This window comes from Procambarus clarkii, chromosome 18 (assembly GCF_040958095.1).
Source record: "Procambarus clarkii isolate CNS0578487 chromosome 18, FALCON_Pclarkii_2.0, whole genome shotgun sequence".
In the NCBI taxonomy this organism is placed as follows: Eukaryota; Metazoa; Arthropoda; class Malacostraca; order Decapoda; family Cambaridae; genus Procambarus; species Procambarus clarkii.
The window spans coordinates 18,773,423-18,791,818 of record NC_091167.1 but is presented as its reverse complement, the minus strand read 5'-3'; the positions used below and the strand labels follow the sequence as shown (position 1 = coordinate 18,791,818).

The window sequence follows — 18,396 nt, the reverse complement described above, 5'->3', positions numbered from 1 at the left end:
AACAAACCCCAATGAAATCGGATTAAAATTGAATTTTATACAAATATTTTAAAAGAGGACATAACTTTATGTCCACTATGTGTTTACGTTAGACGAAACAGGACGCGCCGGCGCGTCCAGATAGCGCGAAAGTGTTAATGTTCTACAGGGAGACTGTACAGGCCAGGTTAATGGTCTACAGGGAGACTGTACAGGCCAGGTTAATGGTCTACAGGGAGACTGTACAGGCCAGGTTAATGGGCTACAGGGAGACTGTACAGGCCAGGTTAATGGTCTACAGGGAGACTGTACAGGCCAGGTTAATGTTCTACAGGGAGACTGTACAGGCCAGGTTAATGGTCTACAGGGAGACTGTACAGGCCAGGGTAATGGTCTACAGGGAGACTGTACAGGCCAGGTTAATGTTCCACAGATTTCTAGTATGTAAACTGCACCATGAAAATAATGAACAATAAATATGCTCTTTTTGTAAATATAAACAGATTTAGTCACATTTAGAAACCTTGAGTCACATGGGGACGTGACTTGAGTCGAAGTGTGTCAGTTTAGTTAGATAATAATAGATGTCCCAAAAGGTTAAAGTAACTAAGACTCTATCTACCTTCCTGCTGACTTGAGTCTGTATCAGCTAAAAATGAAACTACAGTACTGTATAATTACCACAATGTGGAAATGTCACCTCTTAGATGTCAAATCAGAAACTTTATAGGAGGAGAAAGAAGAGCTTTATAAATAGCCCAATCCACACGTATGGAAAAAGAGGAAAGTGAAAGTGTTTTGGCTCCTCCTGGACCCTTATCAAGTCACAAATTCATAAGGGTCCAAAACATTACCACTTTTCATTCTTTTCATTTGTGCGAGTTGCTTATTTTCAGTACTTCATTGTGATGTATTCTCAGCAAGGACTTTTTGCTGATGGTGGGATTGACATTGTACTTTGGTTGTAAGAATTAGGTTAATACTGTTTGTTCCACTTAACGTATTTATATAAAATGGACTGTTTATGAAAATGGGATGCAATGTAAAAGTTAGTTGACAATAAGAGTGCTAGTTTGGCACACATGAAATATTTAAAAGGGTAGTTATAAATTTATTATATGATTAAGAGAAGATTTTGTGTAAAGGAGCCAAGAGTACTGACTTAATATTGGGGTTAACTAGTAGACTGTATTCAGAAAATAAAATTTTCTATTCATAACAAAGCTTGTTTTACCTAATTTTAAAATGAATGAATGCTTTTTAAAAGCTGTGGCAATCACCGTTATAATCTGCAAATTCTTGGCATATAGGTAATGTTGTGGCGCCTGGCAGATGTATCGGAACATCAGCTTCAACAGATCAACCAAGTACGGCCCTTCGCACCTCTCGTCTTTCCACCAACTCTCAATCACTCGGTGATGAAAGCTTGGTCTGCCATGATCCCATCCCCAATCGGTAGGCTAAAAATTGTCCTCTGCTGTTAAAACATTCCTCTTTTCTTTCTATCCAATACTTTCTATCTTATTTCTATCCAATAAGCCACTAAGATGGTTACATTTATATATTTTCTTTTATGTTCTACTAAAAATTTTGCTCTTTGATTACCCACAAACAGCTTGGATATTTAAAAATTCTTCATCATAGTGCACACAAAAAATATACTTGGTATATATAACTCTAAATACAGTGGTACCTTGGTTTTCGAATTTAATCCGTTCCCAGAGACGTCTCATAAACAGAAAATTCGCAAACCGAAACAAATTTTCTCATATAATAATGAATATTGAATTAATCCGTTCCACACTCCCAAAAATATTAACTTCAAAATACATTTCATACATAATACACACAAATATTTTGTACTATAGTATATACAAGTTATAACTTTATTGATGACTCTTGTTGGCATATGGAAGACGGTGAGGAGGAGCGGGGGGGGAGAAAGAGATAAGGTGTTAGTGTTTGGAAAGGGAGTCCCCTTCCATTATAACATCAGGCAGTGATGACCTCTCTGGGGTACTCTCTCCTACGTTTTGTCTGCATACCACTAGGACCTGGTTGTGGCTCACTACTTGTTTGTCTCACTAAAAACCTTTCCATAGACTTGTTTTTCCTCTATGGTCATCCTTATGTGTATTTTCTTAGGTTGATCCTTGCCACTGACATTCTTGGAACCCATGGCATGGTATATAATAATTACTTTTATGTTTAGAAATGAAAAATGACCCCCAAAAAATGAATTTTATTTACGAAGGATTCAAGTGCGATTGTTACTAGGCGGGAGGCACCGGTAAACTTAAGGGTGGTTGCCCGTGACACCAGGAACTGCACGCTTGGTCGACCCATACGTGTATCAACAAATTCGCAAAGCAAGGCAAAGTTCGTAAACCGACTCAAATTTTACGAAAAAATTGAGCCCGTAACCCAAAAAATTCGTAAAGAGGGACGTTCGGCAACCGAGGTTTCACTGTACATATCATTTGATGATTCAAACACAGCGATATTTGCATAAAGCAACTGGAATTGTTTAAGGGTTAGTATAGGAAAAATTGTTTTCATTATTTCTTTGCATAACAGGTGTATTGGACCAGCTTGAGGGAGAGAGGAATCCCCCAAGGATCACGGCCAGCCTGTTCCTGCCTCTTCAGGGTCGGCTTGCTTGTGGTCGTGAGGACGGCTCCATCATCCTGGTCCCAGCCACAGAGACCATCATGCTACACCTTCTTCATGGAAAACACCATCAGTACCACAGTAGGCATCTAGGTTGTAGAATACCAACCTGAATTGTTCAGTTGAAACCTCTTTGATGATAGTGTTTCTTTATTATGATTGTAAATTTCTGAATATGCTTTGAGAATGAGTGAGTACTGATGTAAGTAGCCTTGTCTCTGATGATAGTGTTTCTTTATTGTGATTATAAACTATTGTGATTACAAACAATTATTACACCAGTCCCTTGCAAACTAGGTTCCTACTTGAACATAAGTTTGGAGTATGTGGTACAGTAAAGTTACAAGAGAGAGAAATGCCAGTGTTAGATCAAAGTATTTCAGTAGGTGAATATCAAATGAAAAAAAAGTTGCAATGTTAGCAGTGCATCAGAAGGACAGACACGAAGTGAATATGTTGAGAAGCATTCACATTGGTAAGATGGTACAGTGGCAACCATATGGTTTTTGTATAGTCTTAACAGTATTAGAATTGAAAAAAAATCTAAATTATTTTACTAGTGCATCACAGGGCTGTCACATGTAACAGGTACACAGCTCAGGGGTTAATTAATGCCCTTTCTTTTAATTTCTCGTACCCTCCCTGTAAACTGTGTCTCGTACTGTCTCTACAAACTGTCTTCCTACGCTCTCTACAAGCTGTTTTCAGCCTTCATTATTATTCCAGATTGGGCACAGCCAATGGTGTTACGTGGCCACCAGGGACGTGTTAACTGTCTCCTCTATCCCCACGGTGAGAGTTCCCGCTATGACGTGGCCCACCTTGTATCGGGAGGCATTGATTTCTCCATCAATGTATGGGATATGTACACAGGCAATCTGGTTCACAGATTTGTAGTCCAAGCAGGTCAAGTGTTACAGCTGCTGGTCCCACCACCTACCTGTACAGTGAGTAGCTGAAGGTTTAATCACTTGCATTTACACATAACCAAATAAAATGACCATAAGCTGAAGTTCCACTTCTGATAGTGAATATCTGACTTTCACCTTTGTAGTATGTTATCCACTTATATATTTCACGTTTGTGAAATGCCCTGTGAAATCATCAGGTCACAAATTTTACAAAATTTGTATCATATTTGTGCAGAATTATGTAAACTGTTCATAGAAGCCAGCAAATATGACCATTACTGTTTTAGTTGTAGTGCATGTCCCAGTGAATAAATACAAATATATATATATATATACATTTAAAGGATAATATTATGGGATACCACCTCTGTGGTTGTAGAGGTGGTACCCCACAAGGCACCCCAGGTGGTACTCGGCCTCTAAGAAAAGCATATATACTATCCGAGGAAGCCTTGTGGGACTCCCATGCTTGCTTACATAGTCTTTTTCTACCATCCCTTATATATTTGGAATTTATTATTTTATTGTATTTAAAACTTCACCTAACAAAATGGGTTATAACATTGGTTATATGCAAGGTAGAAGGTTAGTTGTAATAGATTGATGAGTTTCTCCAGCTCCTCAGATAGCGGACAAGAACCATGAATACAGTCCATGAATATTGCCATGCTGAGGTGCTAAAAGAGGAATCTGGCAGCTCTAGAGTATCTTCTTATTTCAATTTGCTTAGAACCCATTAAATAAAAAGCAATGTAATTTTACAAATTATATTGCCTTCATATTGGCAAATACTGTATAGAAACCTCATAGCTTCATGTTTACCAGATCAAGATAACTCACCAGGGTTATTTTTCAGCCTCGCATTCAAAACTGCATCTGCAGTGTTTCCGAGGACCACAGTGTGGCACTACTGAGCATCAAAGAGCGCAAGCTGGTGCTTCTGGCATCCAAGCATCTCTATCCTGTGCTCAATATCAAGTGGCGGCCCGAACACGACTTCCTGATGGTTGCCACCCACGACGGATCTGTCTATGTCTGGCAGATGGAGACAGGTCAGCTGTTTGCTGTACAGAAAATATCTTGATAGGCTTATTTAGTAATTGTGAAGCTTATTCCTTCCATTGTATAAGAGTTAAATGAAGCATTATGTATGTGCACAAAAGAATATTCAAAACCAGACTTTTGTCATACTATATTGTCAAAATCCATACCTTGAGCGTAGGAAAAATGTCCCAGTAATCGTAAGTCAATTTTCAAGATGGCAGACATATAGCTCGTGCTTCACATAAGGCTCCTGCTTCTTGTGGTTTACAGTGGCCCTTTCACAGTTCACCCTTTTGACTGGGGGGGGGGGTGATTGTTCAGTTTCATAGCTTCTAGTCCCTTGATTTGTGGAATTTTTGGGTCATTTCCTATGGCTTGCAGTGGACTTGATCAGTCTCTTCCCTCTTTCCAAGAGTCTGGGCTTTCGAGGCAGGGACAGGCCTTTACTTGTTCCAACTATATAACACTGTTTGCAAAAGAGCAGCTTTGTTTCTTTATCTTGAATCTATGACCTCTTGTTCTTGAAGTTGCAGGTTTTAAGACTTCTTCTTTTGACAATTTTGGTGATTCCTGTTCTATTTTCTATGTAAAGTAGTGATTATATCATCTCTTTCTGCGGAGAGCTTCTCCAGCTCCCCGGAGCTATACTGGGGCTCAGTATAACACAATGTATGTATTAGACCCTTGCATCAGTCAATTCGATTGGAATTCTAGCCTACTAGGGACCATGAGCCAGACCCTGGCCCTCTCAGAGAGGCACCAGGAGCAATGGCCTAAAGACCTCCCCCCCCCCCCCGTGTGGTTGGAAGCATTCTATGTCTCCATCTACTGGGGTAGGCACTCAGAAAGGTAATCATCTCATAACAAACTCTACCTGGGTAAAAATTGCTACCGAGAACCAAACTATCAAGCAGAAGTCCACAATCTGAAAACAAGAAAACAAGCATGACATCACAAGCGCCGCTGTGCCGCTGTCTGCGCAGCTCCCTCCTACCCGGTAGGGGAAAGGGGGAGCTCCAGATCCCTTGTGCCGGCTATCCAACCCCAGTTCTGAGGTTGATGTGTTACGTGGCTGTTGTTCAACTCTGGCTCCTGTCTCTGAGCAGCGCTGTGCCTTTCCAGTGTTGCTCTGCTGTGTGGTGTGTGCAAGCCTGGAGTAATTCACGGAGTACTGTGGATGCATGCTCCTAGGGCCATCTTCCCTAGGTGCCCTGTAACTGTAAGTACTACCCTACCTCTGGGGAGCTGGAGGGGCTCTCCACAGAAAAAAGCATTCAATGTAATGAAACGCCATTTTCTGGGTTAGTCCCAGAGGCTCCCTCTGTTATGAGAGGAAGAGGGAGGGAGGGAATAACGGTTGGCAGTTTTCGCGTTTTGATATTCAGCCTCCTGAGCTGGTTTAGGATAGCCGACATGAGGGGTCTGGGGCTTCCCCTTCCCCGTCTCAGGGTAGGGGGAAGGAGGAGTCATGCTTGTGCTGTCATGCTTGGTTTCAGATTGTGGAGTTCTGCTTGATTAGGTTTTTGTTAGCAATTTTTAATCAGGTGGAATTTTTTTTATGATGCCTATCTTTCTGGGTGCCTAACCCAGTAGATGGAGACATAGAATGCTTCCAACCAGACGGGGGGTTTCTATAGGCCATTGCTCTTCGTGCCTCTCTGAGGTGGGGCCAGGGTCTGGCTCCTGGTCTCCAGTAGGCTAGAACTCCAATCGAATTGACTGATGCCATGGTCTAATACATACATATCAGCCCGGTATAGCTCCGAGGAGCCTCTGGGACTCTCCCAGAAAACGGCATTTCATTTCATTCAACGCTAGATTTTTCTTCTATCTTCTAGTTTTGGTATATTTAGCACTACTAGCCTCTCTTCGTAGCTCTTGTTTTTCAGTTCTGAAAGCCATTTTGTTCCATGTCTTTGCACCTCTTCCAGTTTATTGGTGTGCTTCATGAGATATAGGCAACATTCTTTGTTGGTGTATGTGTTAAGTGTGCATGTGTGTGTAGGTGGAGTGGTGCAACTGCCTGTTGTCTTGATATTCCACAATATACAAAATAGAAAGTTCTAACTTAATCAGAAAAGTATGAACACAAGTCAACTTGCCTAACCTAATCTACTGTTGCATAAAAAACATGAATATTTGTTAGCCCCTATTTTTCATAGTACAGTACTCTGTATTTTGTATGCTGGGGACCAAGACATAGAAAATGAAATGCATTACTGGGGAAAATGCATTGGGTGCAAAGAACAAGGCAAATAGGCTATGATGAGGGCTATCCGTGCCAACATAATGGAAGCATAAGGAGGTAGAAGACTAGCTACTAACATTTGCCCATAGGTCATCTTGATCGTGTCCTACAAGGTGTGACTGCAGAGGAAGTTTTGGGAGCTTGTGACGAGCATTCAACAACAGCAGGAAGTGGTAGTGGTGGTGCTGGCTCGGAGGCAGGGCTTGCTAACCCTGCTGTTCATCTCTTCAGAGGTCTTAGGCATCGGAACTTGGCAGCCATTAGACACGCAGCTCAGGTAAGTTTTTATAACCAATTTGAACAAGCTAATCAGCTGATTTTCTTTTTCCTTGTATATTTTAACCTTATGTATACTTTGATCTATGTGTACTTTTAACCTAAATAGTTTTGCATTGGATAAATGATGCATAATATGGATATTTCCTAAGCATTTGATATGTATAGCATAAATCTTTATACTTCAAATTGTTCCTCCATAGACCCATATCTAGCTTTATCTATAAAAGGAGGAGCTCGTCATGTATTGTGCATTCATCTTCATAGTTCCATCATGCCTTATACCAGCAGCTCAAACTGAATCTTGCACTCACAGTTTAGTTCTCTTATCATTTAATGTGAATAATATGATATCCATCTCACTGAGACACAAGCAGCTGCATTTTGTTCCGACAGAGATGTTTATTTGCTTTTAGATGTTTATTGGCAATATTACAATATTCTACAAGCATATACTGACTGATGTTTAATTGGCCTATGATCAGTAATATATGCTCATTAAATTATTTTAAATAAGTGTGAATGTAAACTCTCATGGTGATGATTCTTCACAGGATGGTATTGTTGTGTATTGCTTAATAGTAGTTAGGTAGAGAGTACTAGTCTCGTATAAGCATTGTGCCATACAAGGTCTTCAACCATTTGTGTTGCATCTGGACAAGTAGGACTCGTATCTTTGTTATGTGAATAAAGTCGTACTTCAGACATCCAACCTACACACCGTAAAATAAAGGAATGATGATGTTTTGTTCAAGTCCTGTACCATTATCACATCAATAATATCACGTGACTTGATAATGGCTCGGGAAAGACTGAAACGTTGTCACTAACTTTATTTTCAGGTGTGTGTGGAGCCATGTTATTTTGACTCTAAGTGGTACTTTATTTGGTAGCGGGGAATCCAGCAGGTGCTGGGGGAGCAGAACAACCATCAGGACATCCACGACAGCTCAAAGATGAGAACGTGCCCGCTCATGATCCAGGGGCTCCGCACAAATAAGCAAGATGCCAACTCCCATGTTCTTTTCTTTGATATTGAAGCTCTAATTGGTGAGTTACTCCTGATTACTTCTTATATACATGTGTTACATTGTTTCTTTTATGTACTTCAAATGGGTTGAATGTTAAACTTGCCCACTATTACAAAGTTCAATCCAGCTTGCATAACTTATGAAATTGTGTACTTGGGCTGGTGACCTGTCACTTGGGCTGGTGACCTGTCACTTGGGCTGGTGATCTGTCATTTTGGGCTGGTGACCTGTCATTTTGGGCTGGTGACCTGTCATTTTCAGCTGGTGACCTGTCATTTTCAGCTGGTGACCTGTCATTTTCAGCTGGTGACCTGTCATTTTGAGTTGGTGACCTGTCACTTGGGCTGGTGACCTGTCATTTTCAGCTGGTGACCTGTCATTTTCAGTTGGTGACCTGTCATTGTGGGCTGGTGCCCTGTCATTTTGAGTTGGTGACCTGTCACTTGGGCTGGTGACCTGTCATTTTCAGCTGGTGACCTGTCATTATGGGCTGGTGCCCTGTCATTTTGAGTTGGTGACCTGTCACTTGGGCTGGTGACCTGTCACTTGGGCTGGTGACCTGTCACTTGGGATGGTGACAGATTTGGGTCTTCCCAAATTGCTCCTCATATCAGGCAAAATTTATGTGGCTGTATGGAATGTTAAAGTAAATGAGGAACAAAAATGCTACGAAAGTTGAAAGGTTTTATAACTCTGCCTGACCGATAATACATAATGCGTCTATATGAATACTGTACACTGTACTCAGTGTGTTCAAGGATGCATGCTGCATCCGAAATTTAAATATTTGTTAAAATTCCATTTATTGTTCAGTTATTATGAGACTAGTTTTAAAATGCGCGCATTTCAATTGCGAATAATGTGATACCAAAATGAACTACGTAGCACGAGAATTGAGATGGGGAAGACTGGGAAGAGTATAAATATTTGAGTGCACCGGGTGGGGGGGGGGGGGGTGCTCACTCACGGGTAAAACTCAGCCTAACTTTGGGTGTACTGCAGGTGGTTTACTCAGAAAATTTGAGTAATTTTTCGAGTAAAAAATTTTCTTTAATAAAAGGGTATCTATGATTTTATTTTGTATCCTCTTAATTTGCTGTCTACCATATTTGGAGAATTACTTCATTTATCAACTTGAAATTTTCAAGACTGACTTACGATGGTGTTAGGAAGATCCCTGTTATGGTGTGAAGAGTTTAAGGTAGTATGCTACATTTGCATATACAGCACAGTATATCCTTGGACGAGGTCATTGCACAAGCTGAGATGTGGAAAAGTGCTGGTATCAGTGAGATATATTCAGTGTTGATTAACCCCTGCACTGCACCCCTGTTTAGAACTGGCATCCCCCAGTGTGCAAGAAAAAGGTAAATTAAACATCCACATGGTGTTAATGTTGTGTCATGCTTCCACATAATGTTAATGCGATGTCATACATACTGCCACATAGTTTTAATACTACAAACCTCCACATACAATAGTTTTAATACTACATCATACATACACATTGCTCACTATTTTTTTTTATTTATATACAATAAGGTACATTGGATTGTGGGAGTACATAACATTGACGATTAAACATTACATTCTTGCAAGCCACTAACATGATTAGCGTTCTGGGCACTAAGTTCACCTCCTTTCATATACTTTTTATGGTAAATGCAACATTAGCTTTCACAACCAATTTTTATTTTGTAGTTCAACTCCTGAGCGATGAATATACACTTATGTCTCCTGGGACCCTGGAAGCCAACGAGTTGATTATGAGCAGTCAGTATCAACGTATGAATATCCTCACTCATCCTGCCTCCCCAGAAGCAGCCAAGAAAATAGCAGGTCAGTGCCTAGGCAGTATTGTGCCGGTACTTTAGTTTATTTGTGATCGTGTGATTGTTATACAGATTCATCCACATAACATCTCCTACATGAGCCAGTTGTAGTGTTGTTTGGGTTTGTTGGTGACGGCCTTGTCTGTGTAGTCTTGTAGTTGGTGCCTAGTATTTGGCTTGAACACTACACTTTCCTCAGTATTGCTAAATTAAATATCCGGAATAATTTTCCTTTCATTATTTGAATCTTAGCTTGTCTATGTAGACTAAGAAAACTAACTTACGTAGGCAGTACTGAGTTCGATCATGTATGGCAGCACACTTTAGAGTAATGAAGGTTCAGTTACCTTGGTCAGATCTGTTTTGAGAACTAAATAACCTTTGGGATTTAGCACTAGATTTTGGTCCAACACTCATAAGTAGCTAATAACTTGTAATTTGAGTATTCTTTCAAATAGAATATTTGTTGTTTATTGTTAAAAAAAGTTGTTAAACGTTTACCAACAAGTTGATAAAAAAATGTACTGTATTAAAAAATGTGTTTGATCTATGGTTGTGTTTAATATTAGCATGAAGTAGTTAATATTGACCCCATTTTAGGTTCACATTATTATGGATAGCACAAATACTGTAATTTTATTAATAAATTCTATAACGTAATGAATACCATGAGCAATTGATACGAAGGATCCCATGGATGATGTATCGACACATTTTAGGTGCAAAAGTTATACTTAAGTAACATTAATTTCTATGTGTTCAAAGTTGATCATGTTCAACTAAAGATGTTAAACAGAGGTATTCCAATACCAATATTTTGACTGACAGTGATAAGATGACCAAATGCAGGCGATGAGTCACAATAACGTGGCTGAAGTATGTTGACCAGACCACACACTAGCAAGTGAAGGGACGACGACGTTTCGGTCCGTCCTGGACCATTCTCAAGTCGATTGTGAGACCACTCACAATTGAATTGAGAATGGTCCAGGACGGACCGAAATGTCGTCGTTTCTTATTATGCCAAGTGTAATGCATTCATAGTTTACAGTGTGCTCTGTATGCTTTGGTTTTGGGGACAGATTTAATGAGGGGTTTAATGGACTTTATTTACACCTGCTGTTGTTGCTTTATCAATTTGGAGTCTATCTTCAACAAGTTTCCAGCTTGTGTGTGTAGTGTGGCTATGTACGGACTTTACATTCATGCATTACCTAAGTTATTCTTGGTACTTGATGGGTTGACATGTGCTTAATAATTGTGGTATTGTGTATATCTCTTCCCCCGACTTTCTCTGTGGGCTTTGCCGATTCTGCCACCTTGGATACTTTGGTGTGGTGCTTTTTGGATGGTGATGTGGCCTAGAGTTCTTCGGTAAGGTGAAGGACAAAGCCGGAGAGATGGAGAAGAAGATGAAGGAGAAAGATAAACATGGTAAGGATTGTAGCATTTTTGTATTGTCTTGTTTGCTGTTTTTCTTTTAGGTTTATTATATTTCTTCCATGGTAACAAATTATATCTTAACTAGGGTGAGGGAGCCGGTTATTGACTACTTGTGACTGATTAAAACTAATAGCATCTCAAGTTCTGAATAAAGCTTCACCCACAAAATGCAAGGAAATCTTCAAATGTTCTCAAATAACATGTGTAAATATGGACGATAACTAAAAATAATTTTAATAAAAGTTTGGAACTATATTTTGTTTTACATATGTGTGCATGCCTCTTAGAAAAATTATAACAAATAAGTACAATAAATTTATTTACACATATGAGGTCTTATATTTGATTAATTATTTTGAACAAGATGTAGGATTTTAAGGTCTATAATGTCAAGGATACACTTTGAAAGGTACATTATTAGAATTAGAAGATGTGGCCAAGAACTGGTATCACAGGATATTGGCCTTAAACCAGCAAACTGCACTTACCCAAATTAACTGAAAAAAAGAACAATACAGACTAACACCATACTACTAACTTACTGATAATTACGAGATCTTAATGCTCGGTGCTTCCCAAGAAACAAGTCGCCTAGCTTGAGGGTGGTTAATGCTGTACAGCCAGTCATCAGCTACAGCCGAGGGTTCAGTTCTTGCACCAGTAATGTTCATCCTTAAGATAAATGATCTACCAGAAGGAATACAGAATTATATGAACAAATTTGCGGATGATTAGGAGAACTGGTCGACGACCGGGCCGCTGGGATGCCAAGCTTCGGAAGCACCTCAAGGTAGGCACCTCAACGGATGATGCTAAGATGCTGGTTAAGATAGGAGACGGAAACCATTGTAATGCCCTTCAAATGAATATAGATAAAACAAGTGCTTGGAGTGACATGTAGCAAATGGAATTCAATGAGAGTAAATATTATGTTATAGAATGTGGAATCGGAGTAAGTAGACCATGCATATAAACTTATAAATTATGTGGAAAGGACTTAAAGAACTCTAATAAAAAATGAGACCTAGGGGTGATATTGGATAGTAAGCTATCACCAGAGGAACACACAAAGAACATTGTGAGAGGAGCGTATGCATCTCTTTCCAACTTCAGACTCTCTTTTTAACTACATGGAAGGTGAAATACTAAAATTGTTCATGACTTTTGTGAGACCAAAATTTTGCAAAATTGGAAAAAGTGCAAAGACTTGTTTCAAAAAGAGTTGCAGAACTGAAAAACAAGAGTTACAAGGAGAGGCTAGAGGCATTAAATATGCCAAAGCTAGACAATAGAAGAAAAATAGGTGATATGATCACTACAGGTACTTTCAAAATAATAAATGAAATTGACCAAATTGACAAAGAGGAATACCTGAAACCAGCAACTTCACAAACAAGAGAACACAGATTCAAGCTAAGGAAACAAATGTGCCCAAAAAATATTAGAAGGTGTTCTTTTGCAAATGGAATGGTAGACGGTTGGAACAAGTTAAGTGAGAAGGTGGAGGCCAAAATCGTCAGTAGTTTCAAAGCGTTATATGACAAAGAGTATTGGGAAGATGGAACACCACAAGCGTAGCTCTCATCCTGTAACTACACTTAGGGTAATTACACACACAGGTTGTTTTGAAAATTGGAACATGTTGGAGGAATAACATTGACTTCTAACATGGCGAAAAAACATTTCTGACAGAAAAATGAGAGCAGTGATCAGACGCAATGCATCAGGTTAGAGAAATGTTACTAGTAGAGTACCACAAGGTTCAGTTCCTACACCAGTAATATTCATTGTTACTGGTATAGTACTTGTAGTTCAATACTTGAACAAGATAAGTGTATTGAGCAACACATGGCAAATGTAAGTTAATATGAATAAATTCCATGTTATGGAATGTGAAATATGAGTAAATAGGCCACACACAATCTTCAAATTACAATAAAAAGATTCATAGAATTCTGACAATGGAAAAAGACCTAGAGGTGATTCTGGATAGAAACCCATCACCCGAGGACCACATAAAGAACATTGTGTGAAGAGCGTGTGGTATGCTTTCCAACTTCAGAATCGCTTTTAGGTACATGGATGGAGAAATGTTAAAGAAATTGTTCACAGCCTGTGTGATAATATTGTTGGAATATGCAGCAGTTGTATGTGCCCATATCATCAGTAAACTGGAAGATTTGCAAAGACATCCAACTAAATGGTTCCTGGAACTACAAATTACTAACCTCATCTTGTCAGGAGAGGTTAGAGGCATTATATATACCCAGGCTGGCTGTAAGATAAACGAAGAAGGTGATATGATCACTACATACAAAATAATAACAAGTATTGACAAAATTGACAAATAAGACTTTTTGAAAAGTGCAACTTCAAGAACAAAAAGACATTGGGTTCAAACTAATAAAACAAAGGCTACAAATTTTTGTTTAGAAAGTTCACTTTTGCAAACAGTGTGGCAGACTGGAACACGTTAAGTAGGGTGGTGGTGGAGGTCAAGACTGTCAGTAATTTTAAAACTGTCATATGACAGAGTACTGGGAAGACTGCACACCAAAAGCGTAGCTCTCATCCTGTAACTATACTTGGGTAATTACACACTCGCCCTCCTCATCTGAAAACAATGGATTGTACAATGGCTGGGAGGCTATTCCCAAACGTCCAAGTGGTTGGGCACCATTCTTTCTCCCCCGTCCCATCCCTAATCCTTATCCTGACCCCCCCCCCTTCTTAGTGCTATATAGATGCAATGGCTTGGCACTTTCCCCTAATAGTTCCCTCCAGTTCTTAAATTGTAGATCTGGCCTTCCACGAACACATTTAAGTAAAAACAAACGCACCCAACTACCACTATGCTACCACCATATCACTTTTCAACCACCGACATATCCCCCAGCGACCATATCATCCCCCACCAACATTATTGTTCTCCAACTACCATATTTCCCCTTCTGCCCCTCCTGCCACTCTCTCTCATCCACTCTTTGCCCATACAGTATTACACTGTATACAGAAGAAAGAGTTCATTTTAGTTCTGAAATGTATTCATAATATTGTGTGTGTTGTGAGACGGCGCCGAGAACAAGGACGCCACCTTCACTTTACTGTGATTGATGCATATCTAGTTTAACTTTGTATTGTACCTGACCTTTAACATGTCATATCTCTTTGTAATGACTTGATGGTGACTATAAATCTCACTGTATAAAGCTGGAGGATTGTAGTAATTTGTCACTGTATAATGGCTGGATGGTTGTAGTAACTGTATCACTGTTATAACTGGATGCTTGTAATAATTGGACTCTGTATAATGGCTGGATGGTTGTAGTAATTATAATAACCGGATGGTTGTAGTAACTGTGTCACTGTGTAATAACTGGATGGTTACATTAAGTATAATAACTGGATGATTGTAGTAACTGTGTCACTGTATAATGGTTGGATGATTATAGTAACTGTATAATAACTAAATAATGAGGTATGCTAAATGAAGAAGTATATTAATATTTTCATGAGGTAATATATTCATATTTTTAGGGGGATCATGGAAATAGGTTAAATAGGATTAGCATAGATGGGTCTTGCTCTTTATGTGGAGCATTAGCTATCAAAGTTGAAATTATTGAGTTACAGTTAATTTCTAATTTGTCTTCTGCTGCAGTCATGAGCCAGAGGTGTTGTTGCATTTTGGAATTTGCAGAATTGCTTGGAAATAAGTGATGTTGCAACAAAATTAATCTGTTGATCATGAGCAAATAGATAATTCAGTTGAACAATTCTCTGTTTGCAGGCGATGAGTCACAATAACGTGGCTAAATTATATTGACCAGACCACACACACTAGAAGGTGAAGGGACGACGACATTTCTGTCCGTCCTAGGACCATTCTCAAGTCAATTGTGACTTGAGAATCGATCGACTTGAGAATGGTCCAGGACGGACAGAAATGTCGTCGTCCCTTCACCTTCTAGTGTGTGGTCTGGTCAATATAATTCTCTGTTTGTTGGTGTCCTTTAATTTGTCCTGTATAGTGCACTATGAATGGGATTCTTGTTTTTTCTCTCTCTTGCATATTGGTTTGTATATCTCACATGTCGATTAACACCTTTGCGTGCTGTTCTGGTCTTTCACTAAAGACAATGACCACTTTATTCATGCACACAAACTGATAGTTTACATGCATAAGAGTAATCACTACTTGTTCACAGTGTACCGCATAGGCCGTGTGATGCGTGTAGAGCAGAGTGACTAAGTATACTACTGTTACTGCACATGGCCACACATTTCTTTGTAATTGCACCTTTATGCACATACTTCTCTGTGTAAGTTTTTCAAGACCTTGGGTCATCATCGATGTAACGAACTTGCTCATGCTGCTGAATTCTGCTTCGTTAATTTTCCTTCCCACATTTATTCTGTCAGTGCAAGTTTTGACTCGTTTTATCTGTGTGGATACTTGCACTCAACATGACTCGATAAAAGCTACTAGCTCATTTTTAAATTTGTAATATAGATATTGTACATACATAATTTATAATTTTTATTTTGCAATATTCAGTATGCTTATGTTTTTGGACATGGAGATAATACTGTTCTCTGAAGCTAAAACACTCCAGTGGATAAGGGAGTACCTAAGCAACAGAAGACAGCGAGACTGTGAGTGGTGAGGTCTCAGACTGGCGAGATGTCAGCTAGTGGAATCTCGCAGGGTTCAGTCCTTGGACCTATCCTGTTTCTGATATATGTAAACAATCTCCCAGAGGGAATAGACCCATTCCTTTCAATGTTTGCTGATAATGCAAAAAATTGTGATGAGGATTAAGATAGAGGAACATAGCAAGAGGCTACAAGATGACCTGGACAAACTGAAGGAATGGTCAAACAAATGGCTAGTAGAGTTTAACTCAAGTAACTGTAAAGTAATGAAGCTAGGTGGAGGTAGCAGGTGGCTGAATACAAGGTACCAAATGGGAAACGAAGTCCTCAATGAAAGCAGACAAACTGAAGGATTTAGGAGTTGATATCACACCGAACGTATCTTATGGAGCCTATATAAAAAGGATATCAGCGCCATATGCGAGGCTGGCTAATATCAGAACTGATATGATATGATATAGAACTCAATAAGCTCAGGAACTTGTACACCAGTTGATTGACTATTGAGAGGCAGGACCAAAGAGCCGAAGCTCAACCCTCGCAAGCACAACTAGGCGAGTACAATTAGGTGAGTACTGCGAGCTTCCCTCCCCTCCCCTAACATGGTAACAAGCTTGTGCTTGTTTCAAGAGTTTTGATCATCTTACATTGTTGGGGGGGGGGGGGGAAAGGGGAGAGTTCATTAGGAGGTTGCAAAGCTCCAGTCTCTTAGAACCCAGCAGTGGTCTGTATTGGTTCGCTAACTTTCTGGATACTTTCCCGGTGGTATGGCATTGTCACCTGCTGTCTGCACCTGTGTTAGGGGGGGCCAGGTTCTGGCTCTGGTTCCCAGTAGGCCAAATAGAATTCCACAGCTGATGCGACCTAGTAGTCGGAAGCCATCTCAACGAGACAGCTTTAGGGGGCCACTAAGACTTGCCCAGAAAGTGGCATTTTATTACATTCAAGGCTGGGTTTATATTAATAATGTACTTTTCTGTGGGGATTCCCCTTCAGCTCCCTGGAGCTATAGGACTGATATGCACCATATTAGTCTGGGGCTTCAGTCAATGGAGTCCTGCCTACCGGGGACCAGAGCCAGTACCTGGCCGCCTCTGAGAGGCATAGGGAGCAAGGGCTTAAGGAGATCCCCCTTGTATTTGAGAGTATTCTTTGTCTGCAATGGCTTAAGGAGATCTCCCTTATATTTGGGAGTATTCTTTGTCTGCCATTGACTGGGGTTAGGCACCCAGAAAGGTAGGCATCTGAAAACAAACTCAACTTGATAGAAATTGTAAAAACCCAAGACTGAACAGATAAATAGAACTCCCCTAAAGAACAAAGGAAACAAGCAATTGTCATTGTTTGTTTGACCCCAGTCGATGGCAGACAAGGAATACTCCCAAGTACAAGGGGGGTTTCCTTAAGCCATTGCTCCCTATGCATCTCTGAGGAGGCCAGGTTCTGGCTCTGGTCATTGGTAGGCAGGACTCCATTGACTGAAGCCCCAGACTAATATAGTGCATATCAGTCCTATGACTCCCGGGTGCCTCTGGGGCTCACCCAGAAAATGGCATTTCATTACATACAACGCTGGTTTTTTCTATTTGATTTAGGTACAGTATCAGAATGGATGCAAATATATATTCTATCATTTTCATTATTTTTTAAGCACGTTTCAAACCCTTAACAATACACACAGTGCAGAATAGGATGCACCTGAAAGATCTGGAACCAATTGTTCTGGGTAATCAAGATGTCACTGTGTATATGTACAGTATATATAATATATAAGCAAGTCTTTATATTTCCATGTTTTTGTATATTACCTATACTGTAATGATAGAAATTTTGCTGAGAGAATTTAGCATGATGAGGGGTAATACAGGGTAGGTTTAAGTCCAAAATTTTGGCTGAGAGAGTTTAGCATGCTGATGATAGTGCAAGTAGGGTTTAAGCTCACACTTTGGCCGAGAGAATTTAGCATGATGGTGATAGTGCAAGCAGGGTTTAAGCTCAAACTTTGGCCGAGAGAATTTAGCATGATGGTGATAGTGCAAGTAGGGTTTAAGCTCAAACTTTGGCCGAGAGAATTTAGCATGATGGTGATAGTGCAGTGCAAGTAGGGTTTAAGCTCAAACTTTGGCCGAGAAAATTTAGCATGAGGGTGATAGTGCAAGTAGGGTTTAAGCTCAAACTTTGGCCGAGAGAATTTAGCATGATGGTGATAGTGCAGTGCAAGTAGGGTTTAAGCTCAAACTTTGGCCGAGAAAATTTAGCATGAGGGTGATAGTGCAAGTAGGGTTTAAGCTCAAACTTTGGCCGAG

The 18,396-nt window shown here is 39.8% G+C and overlaps 1 protein-coding gene across 9 annotated transcripts in view; it reads left to right on the top strand.

Moving 5' to 3' along the window:
• Positions 1–18,396, top strand: part of Rbcn-3B (WD repeat-containing protein Rbcn-3B) — a 95,554-nt gene that overhangs the window by 31,790 nt on the left and 45,368 nt on the right. For 8 of the 9 annotated variants that reach the window (XM_045736975.2, XM_069326314.1, XM_069326313.1 and 5 more), the window contains 8 exons: positions 1,290–1,434; positions 2,557–2,730; positions 3,376–3,596; positions 4,417–4,612; positions 6,942–7,129; positions 8,022–8,178; positions 9,861–9,998; positions 11,357–11,425. In XM_045736975.2, the coding sequence (XP_045592931.2) occupies positions 1,290–1,434; positions 2,557–2,730; positions 3,376–3,596; positions 4,417–4,612; positions 6,942–7,129; positions 8,022–8,178; positions 9,861–9,998; positions 11,357–11,425 (1,288 nt within the window). The remainder of the gene's footprint in view (positions 1–1,289; positions 1,435–2,556; positions 2,731–3,375; positions 3,597–4,416; positions 4,613–6,941; positions 7,130–8,021; positions 8,179–9,860; positions 9,999–11,356; positions 11,426–18,396) is intronic. The other variant, XM_045736979.2, reaches the window with a different exon arrangement.